General features: G+C 38.9%; 1 protein-coding gene across 1 annotated transcript in view; it reads left to right on the top strand.

Annotated features, from left to right (window-relative positions):
• The first annotated feature begins 653 nt into the window (after nt 1-653).
• LOC121959378 (ankyrin-3-like) overlaps nt 654-9,834 on the top strand; it is a 178,954-nt gene continuing 169,773 nt past the window's right edge. Inside the window, exon 1 of the mRNA XM_042508659.1 lies at nt 654-883. Coding sequence (XP_042364593.1) covers nt 848-883 — 36 coding nt within the window. The 5' untranslated portion in view covers nt 654-847. The remainder of the gene's footprint in view (nt 884-9,834) is intronic.

Here is a 9,834-nt window from a genome sequence, read left to right as displayed (position 1 = left end):
TAATATTTTTCCCATTTAAAACATAATGGCATACTGACGAAAACCGACAATTATAGGGTTAAAATTCTGAAAATTAATGAATATTTGATATCAATAATTTGGACTTATGTTGGTAATGAAAATTAATTAATGAAAGTAGAAAATGATAATGTATGATTTTTTAAATTATTTTTTATATTCTTTTTTTTTTATTTTGAAAGGCGCATTTTGTGCAGAGTGAGTATTTGACACCGCACAAAAAATAATGTATAAAAATCAATGTTGCTAATTATTGACATATCCATATCTTTTTTAAATCTATAAACATAGTGTCAGCGTGAAAAAACAACAACCTAGGTTAAAATTCGGAAAACGAATATTTTTTTTAAAATTTTATATTTATTATTAGGACATGTTTAAAAAACTATCATATTAAAAAATCAACGCATCCAACGCATCTTGTGCGCGGAGCGATATAAGTGTGTAGTATTACCTGAGGGTTAAATGTAATATTTGAGTAAATGTACTTAGTTACTTTCCGCCACTGAGTATTTATATGAAGCTCGTGTGATCAGTGCTGCCCCCCTGTGTTTGTCTTTGTCCCCGCTGTCCTCTCAGCGTGTCTCCGGGCTGCAGCTGGTCTCGGCTCCGCTTCACCTGAGAGTTTACACCGGGACACACCGACGCTCCGCACGCGCTCTGGACCCCCTGAAGGCACGAGCCCCCTTCAGTCAGCCAGAAACGGGAGCTTCACGCAGATGTCACCTCCTCTCGGGCGGTTTTACTCCTCCACAGTCCGGGATTTGTGTGGTTCCTCCTCGGCTCCTGTGAGTCAAACTTACCTGAGAAGCGGAGCAGCTCCTTCAACATGGCTTCTTCCGCCACAGGTGACCGCGCGGAGCAGGTAAGCGGACTTTAACTTCTCCTGCTGCTAAAAACAAACCTTTTCCCGCTCAGCGTGAGGGTTAATGTGCTCGTTTGGCTTGTTGAGGCTGTTTCAGAGTTTTTGGGGCGAGTTTGTGTCCTGCGAGTTAAGTTTTGTTTCCCTCCGCTGCGAAAAACGGAGAAATGGAAAAATGTTGCAAAAATGTTTCCTACAAATCGACTTTTTTACGTTGTCATGCAAACAGTGCCATCCTATAACTGCAACGGAAGCCCGGCTGTGTCTTTGGTGTTGTGGTTTGGACGTTTGAACGGTTAGTTTGAGATTCATTAACAGTGATTTTTAACTTTCAGTTGCTGATGTGACTCGATGAAATGAGTCTGAACATAAACTGTTTTTCCCTGAATTACTGCAACAAACACACACAGCACAGAGAAACGCGGTTTTTTGTTCATAAAAAGTAGCATATTGACTGAATTAATGACATTAAAGGATCATATCAGTGTGTTTTCGTGCGGTTTCAGCCTCTTAAAGGTGCTGTATGCAAGCTTATACATGTATAAGGGACTGTTCGTTATTTATGAGACAAAAGGAGGTGGTGCAAAAGGTGGAGGCACTGTGCTGCAGCGAATAACTGAATAACAGCGCCCTTACTGAACGGTCCAGCTCCAAAAATGCATTTGTGGCAGCAAGTGTGTAAGTTTACATGCACAGTTTAGTCGAGTTACAGTTATAGCTCGGTTAGGACATTTAGTTGGACGACTGTCCCTGTCTCAGTACACAGGCACCGCGGGAGAATCAGTTTATTGCTAGAATTATGTTTGACAAGCAGGTGGAGATTCGCTCCCTTTCAGCTAGTTGCAATAAACCTAAATGATCCATCCATCCATTTTCTTCCGCTTATCCGGAGTCGGGTCGCAGCAGCAGCCTAAGCAGGGAAACCCAGACTTCCCTCTCCCCGGCCACTTTGTCCAGCTCTTCCCGGGGCGTTCCCAGGCCAGCTGAGAGACATAGTCTCTCCAGCGTGTCCTGGGTCTTCCTACCAGTGGGACGTGCCCTGAACACCTCACCAGGTAGGCGTCCAGGAGGCATCCTTATTGATGCCCGAGCCACCTCATCTGTCTCCTCTCGGATGACCGAGCTTCTCACCCTGTCTGTGAGGGAGAGCCCAGCCACCCTACGGAGGAAACTCATTCGGCCGCTTGTACCCGCGATCTTGTTCTTTCGGTCACTACCCAAAGCTCGTAACCACAGGTGAGGGTAGGAACGAAGATCGACCGGTAAATCGAGACCTTTGCCTTTCGGCTCAGCTCCCTCTTCACCACGACAGACCGGTGCAGAGTCCGCATTACTGCAGACGCCGCACCGATCCGCCTGTCGATGTCCCGCTCCATCCTTCCCTCACTCGTGAACAAGACCCCGAGGTACTTAAACTCCTCCACTTGGGGCAGGATCTCATCCCGGCCGCTTCACACAGAGCTGGAGGTCACGGCCCGATGAAGCCAACAGGACCACATCATCTGCAAAAAGCAGGGACCCAATCCTGAGGTCACCAAACCAAATGATTTATTCTACATTATAGACTGAATCATAATCACAAATGTTTATTTACAATAACTTCCGGGTATCAAACCGCTGCATCATGTGATCAAACGGCGTAGAGTAAACTTTGCATTTCATTTAATTTTAGCCACCTAAAAATAATCCATATCAGTTAAAGTTTAGCTATATTTAGAATATTTTCATCGCTCTTCGTTGCTGTAACAGACCAAACCGACGGGGATCTCAAGCTGTTATATTTAAAAAAACACCCCACTGAGAAAAACAGCATTGTAGGTTTTAGCACGTTTTTTTTTTTTATTTTAGGACATCTCAAGGATTTAAGAACTTTTCCAGGATTTTAGGATTTCAGGACATTAGTGGTGTAACTAGGAGCTCTGTCGGGGATGAGGGTGATCCTCCACTGGCACTTTTTCAAAAAAATTATAAACAAGCTCCATTTTGATGCTTTTTATGCACTCTGGCACCGTATGTACTCTTAAAGTACAAAAACAATTCTCAGTGTGAATCACTTTATTTTTAATGTGAATTAGAAAATCAGGGGCCAGATTTGGCCCCTGGGCCATAAGTTGAGTATCACTGTCATATATAATACACAATATACTGATGTTTCTATGCAGCTTTTGCAGTTACTGGGCTATGCAGTCATGTTTTGTTATACCAGAAATTAATTTGCGCATTTAGAGACATAAAGCAGCTCGGAAGCTCGTCGCTGATTTCAAACCTTGAACATGTCACGAATAGTTTTGATTTATTGTGGAAGTGCTGAAATGAAAATCACGCAATTACGTCTTTTCAACATTTAGGTTCTTAAACTAAGAAATATGCGTATAAATTGTATTTTTTTTACCAGCTTTTCGTTCTTTCTGAGACTGGTTTATATACCTGAAACACACAAGGTTGAACTTTTTCAGAGTAAATTATATTTTAAATCCCTGCTGTACTGCAGATTGTTTTTAAAGGCTGGAAGATGCAGAAAATGTGCAGTTTCCTGAGCTCGTATGTCCTTTCAGACACTAGCAGGTGTGTATGAGGATTTTTTCAGCCATACTGTGTGTTGATCAGCGTGTCTCTCAGCCTGTCCGTCTGCGGTTCGTTTAATCTGTCCATTAATGTTTGACCGCAGGTTGTAATGGGAAACGGGAGGATTCTCGGTGCTGGCAGTAATAACTGTGTGTTGTCAGGACGCTGCAGGTTTATTGTGGCCGAGCAAACACTGTCAGACTCTGCCTACGCCCAAAGCAAATGTGCAGCCGCGGTGATCACACTCCACCTGCAGCTGCAGAGCCGTGTGTGTGTGTGTGTGTGTGTGTGTGTGTGTGTGTGTGTGTGTGTGTGTGTGTGTGTGTGTGTGTGTGTGTGTGTGTGTGTGTGTGTGTGTCAGGGTGGTACTTAAAGTGAATTTTCCTTCTATATTACGATGATAAAGCAAAAGCTAACTATAGACAGATGTTTGGTTGCATCTTTTCAGAAATGGTCCGTCCTCGTTCATGTCTTATTTGTCAGCGTCATATTTATGTTCAACATTTGGTTTCAGTTACAGCCCGACTGATATATTTGTATTTGAGAATTAAAAAAAAAAAATCAGTACATCTGATATATTGGCTGAAAAACAGCCATTATAATTAGTCCTGTGGTGTCCTCAAATGTTTTCTTTTGTTTGAGCAACAGTTTAAAACCTAAAGATATTCACTTTATTGCAGATCAAAAAAAAAAAAAAAAAAATCATCAAATTGCAACATTTTAAAAGCAGAAACCAAATGTTTGGACTTTCTGTTGAAATAGTTGTTCAATAATAGCTCGATGCTCAACTGATCGATCAATCGTTGCAGTTCTGATCAGCTGATATGTGATAACGTAGTTTCCATGCATTTTTCCTACATTTTCTAAGAAGGATTCTGCAGATTATCATCGGGACCAAGATATTTACTGAACTGGTTTTACAGTTAAAAGAAAGTCAGTCTGGACAAACTTTCTTTCATATATTTGGCATTTCTTTACTGCGTTTCTTGTTACTTATCTGCTAACATGCACGCCGATATCTGTCTACCCGCAGTAACGTAACACTGGCCGTTTTATCAGTCTACCTGCAGCTTCGACACTGAGGCATTAAAACGGTGCTTTGCAGAAACTGTGTAAACTCAAGCCAGTTTGCTGTGGTTTTAATGGGTTTACTGGTGTATGAGTTTAACTTGGCAACACATGGATGTGTGCACGCAGTCAGTGTTGTAATAAAAGGATTAATAACAACTATATAAGGTCACAAACACAAAAGGTCAGCCGCGTCGGCGTAATCCTTCTGGTTTTTGCATTAATTTATTCTGGATGAGCCTTTTCATGGTGTCTCTCATTGTAGTGGGAAAAGTCGAGTTCAGCTGAGTCAGCACGCCGCACGGTGGAGGGGGGGCGCTTACTGATTCACCCACGCTGGCTCTCGGCTCTCAGTGCCGAGGATTGTGATGGAATGAGTAAACATGACCTCAGTTGTGGTGAGGTAATGTTAATTCACCGCGTTTAGTGTTTGTTTGTGGAGACGACGATGCTGTTATTTGGTAAATAAACGTGTCGCCGTCAGTCATAATTAAATCACATACTGAGGAGTTTAAAGAAATGAGCATGGATATTTTTTAATCAGCACAAGCATGTGGTTGTATTGTTTGTTTTCTGTGTGTGTGTGTGTGTGTGTGTGTGTGTGTGCGTGTGTGTGTGTGTGTGTGTGCGTGTGTGTGCTGGTCTGTGACTAGCTGAGACAGATACACAGTCACTGGTGGTGAGACAGACCTCAGCCTGTGATCACTGAATGGGAACTATTGACACGCAGTCACAGAGAGGAAAGATGCCCGTATATGAAGTCTCTATTTACTTTCTCCATGTAAGGGTTTGCAGCCTTTTTTTTAGGATCTAAACATTCAGATTGCATTTATCTTTATTTTGGTTTGTGGAGGGTTTGCACCAGTAAATTTAAAGAAAGGTGATGCTGAGAAATAATTATAACATAAGATATTAATAGGCGGGTTTCCATTGCACAAATTAAAATTGCGAATATTAAATACACCTAATGGAAACATGTCAGTTTAGTAAAAACTCCCATTTATCACTAAAAGTTTTTAAACTTGCATGAGAGTGTATTTTGGGCAATTTTGGAAAGGCATATTTCGCAAAGCTGCAGTGGAAACACTTTTTTTGCCTTCTGCAGGTCACATGATGCCATGTATACGTGCTGGTCGGTAGGAAGTGGCTCCTTCATGATGCAGCAGGAGCTACAAAAGCTGTTATTGCATCTCATAACTCTGCAAAAGTTGAGCGGATCCTCTGGAAGTTTTGAATCCACAAGTCCTCTGTGAAATCGTGGACCATCAGCTCCCAGAAATCCCTCATACGTGGCCACTCCAGCATATAAGAGGCTCTATTATGGCTCCATAACACGCCTACGTCGCTTTCGATTGGAAATAATGTCAGCTAGAGCGTTGGCTGCAGTAGAAACAAACCTGCTAATGTTTTGAACGTCCATCATCATGCTTCTTTTAATGTTATCACCAGAGGAGAATTGCATAACACCATTAAATGGAAAACGCAGTCATCTCTATTGCATTTTATTGACATTTTGAAAATATTGTTTAATTTTTCTTCAAATCTGCGATGGAAACCGGTCTGTTGTCATTCTGAGGCCATGTTATGCTGATATAATGATATTTGATATCATAATTATCTTTCACAGAGCAAAGAATCCTAAATTCTGAAGAATATTCAGACGTTTGAATTGGAATAAGAAATAAAATTAAACTATACTAAATAAATAAAACGTAAATGTGTGTGTGGAGCTCCCTCTCTAATTTCGGATGTTGCCTGTGAGTGTGGTGCAATGCATAACTGAGTACTATATATTTAATCTACAAACTTAATGAACGCTCCAGAAAATCTATTTTTGGCGGCATTATTAGTCATGTTTGATTAATAATTTCATATAAATAGCAAACTTTAGTACTTCGTCCATAACAGTCACAATCATATCAGAGGATTTTATTCTGCAGTTCGCAATTAAATTTGGATTTGAAGTTATAAATGTGCAGATAAAAGTTGATGCAAAAGCTCAACTTCATCTGTTCAAAACTGACAAAATAACAGAGGTTTTTTATACCAAACGAATACATTTATGCATTGACCAAACATGTTTTATTAGTTATTTTATTACACAACTGCATCCTTGATATGACATATTATATAAGTACAGGTTGAAAAACTATTTAATAATGTACATAAAGTAAGTAATAATTTAACTCATAATTAATAGCATATGCTGTAATGGCCTAATGTGAGCATAAACAGGCATCCCGAGCTGTGTGCTTTATGTAAACTTCTCAGCTCTGTTTTGAATTTATGATAGCAAAGGTCAAATAAAGTCCAGGATATAGAAACAATAATCGTGTTAGTAGGCAAATCTCCAGGCCGGTCATCAGATATCGTTTGGATATGATGGTGCAGTTTAAAAGCGCTTCAACTGTGAAATGTTGACATAGTTTTTTGTCATGTAAAGTGTAAAATGATGTTTCAGGAATGATACTTTTCGACGAGCAGGCTCTGGTTTTAGAAGGAGAGTTCTGATTTTAGATGGAAATGACGCTGTCAGCAGCACCGTGACTGACAAAAGAACATCTGCACGTTGAAAGAATAGACGTATAAATGACTGAATGAATGAATGAGTGCAGTGTGTAATGACTGAGAGTCACGGTGTCACAGCAGCGCTGACTGTCACCAGGGTGTTATACAGCATAGAGGAGAGTATTCTGTGCTTCTGTTTCGTCTTTATGAATGGATCGATGTGGACGTGGGTCTGTCGCGGTCACGGTCACATGAATGGGTGCGTAAACGCTGGTGAGCATCCAGGAATCTGACTGCAGTGATGGAAGAACGACTGATCCTAAAAATCAAAACAAACATCCTTAAAAAGTCTTAAAATGTCTTTTTTGGGTAAATATTAGGCCTCAACAATCATAAAATAGTCTTCATTTGAATATATGAGGTCTTGATTGCCACAAATATTTGATCTAATTTATGTCTTTTTTTTTTGTCCAATTTCTTTTTGTTAAAGGAGTCGAGTTCTCCTGCATGAAAATCCAAATTTCAGCTGAACCTTAAACTGTCTTTTTACTTTATAACTGCATTTACATGTTGGCAAAATGTAGATTAACGTAACTCATTCTAATAACCATATGCTTACTTAATACTTCCGTCTGCACAGGGTCACATATGTGTATATACTGTATTTACCTGCAACACTTGATTAAGAAAAACATGATTTTTTTTTAAAATTTGGTTACAAATTTTCTTAAAAAGGTCTTAAAAACTGGAAATTTTAAGTGTCTGATGCCTGTAGATGCCCAGAGATACACAATTTAATAAAAAAAATATCTATTATTATTATATTCCAACATGGAAAGTCCTGATTTCAAAATGTTAAGTAAGAGTGCAGAATTATTATCAGCAAAATGCTCTTAAAGTGACAAAGTAAAATTAGTTATTATGTTGAATAGGTTATTTCAAAGAATTATATAATTGTAGAAGACTCTTTTTTTATGACTAACAAAAACATGCAATATATTTTTGAATGTGCTTATGTTGAGTAAATTGATATACAGAGTATAAATTACTGGTGAAATTACTAGTATGGTACATCATATCAAATGATATTTTTTGTTTATTTCAGTGTAAAAAATTAACTAAAAAAGTATAAGAAGTTAACATTTCTGTCTGTTTTGATGCAATAATTGCAATTTTTCTCAATTTACTGTTCAGATTTTCTTTTAGAGCTGCAAAATTTATCAAAATATTATTGAAACTGCGATATGGCAAAGGGAAATCTCCCAAATGCAAGAGCTGCAAGTTTTTTGTTTTTTTTTTATAAAATGTGTCATACAGTCGTTATATCTGTCAAAATAATCACATTAGGATTTTCTCGCATATCAGTAAGTTAAGATGATTAATATGCTGCAAAATATAGTGTTATATGCTGTATTTATATGATGTCATAAAACATATTAGTCACCCCACCAGCGATCTGACTAATGCTAACAGATTAAAACACGAGAGTGGAGATAACAACATGTTTTATGTTTAAATAATGATTTAAGAGCGCCAAATTAAATATTAGTTAATCAGACCTGCCGTGTTATCAGCACTGAAAATATTAAGGCCCCAGTGTTTGGAATGCCATTTAAGTCAGTAATAAATAAATTAATATGCTTTGAAATAAATAAATATGACTATGGATTAAAGAACTAATGATAAATATATTTGGAATTTTGAAGAAAAAAATCCCCTGAAATAAAAAAAACATCCTTAAAAAATATTTTATTTATTGAACTATATTGACTCAATTATATATTTATGTTTATTATATTTATTAAATATATTATATATATATTTATTTAAAGATTAATTTCATTACCATATACATTTTTATTTTTGTTTTTATTTTATTTTATTTTTTTTCAATTTAATGTTTACTTCCATGGCACTCCATGCCAGCGCACAAAGACAGTTTAAACATCATATATTTCGCTGCAGAAGAGGCTTCAGAAAGCTCCAGATGTTGCAGCTGTAGGGGTTTCGGGGGCAGAGAACCAACTTTCCAGCTCTGCTCCTGTCACCGTGCGGCTCACTGCGGTTGGCGATGAGACCATTTTAGGCGTGGAACCGTGTGCTTTTTGCTGCCATTAGCATTGTGTTAGTGCGCCGTCCTGAGAGACAAAGACGGATTGTAAATCAGGGGAGGTTGGAAAGTCCATCTCTTTGTGACTGGTGTTTGTGTGTCTGCTCTTTCTCAATAGTCGTATGCGTGTGTGTGTGTGTGTGTGTGTGTGTGTGTGTGTGTGTGTGTGTGTGTGTGTGTGTGTGTGTGTGGTGTGTGTGCGTGTGTGCGTGTGTGTGTGTGTGAGGGATTCCTTCTCCTCCGTGTAAATGAGCCTCTTTGACTTTACAAGTGTCAGTTAACCTTTTCATCTGACACTTGTGTTCATGTGGGGTGTTGCAGAAAACGCCCGTCTGATTGGTCGGTTAAAAGCAATAAAATACAACTCCAAGTTTTTCCAGGTTGAAACTTTAGAAAAGGGACTAAATAGATTTCTTTCTATTTTTCCCAGAAGCTTCTTTTTACTTTAGCGTCTCTCTGGAGGTTCATGGCGCTCCCCACAGCCAGCGATGTTACTGCACGTTAAGCTCTGAAACGTTTTGTGTACATTTGTCGTTACTTTTCACAAGGTCTCCTTTTCTGTAAAATCACGAGATTGTTTAGTTTTGGGTGGCACAGTATGAGTCACCGGTGTTGTAAGCAGTTTTTATGGCCCATCTCTGTCTTTGAAAAATAGGCGTAGTATTTATACTTTTCAAAGGGGGAGGGAGAGGTGAGGACGCAG

Source organism: Plectropomus leopardus, chromosome 19, assembly GCF_008729295.1.
Source record: "Plectropomus leopardus isolate mb chromosome 19, YSFRI_Pleo_2.0, whole genome shotgun sequence".
NCBI lineage: Eukaryota > Metazoa > Chordata > Actinopteri > Perciformes > Serranidae > Plectropomus > Plectropomus leopardus.
This window is presented reverse-complemented; position numbering and strand designations above follow the sequence as displayed.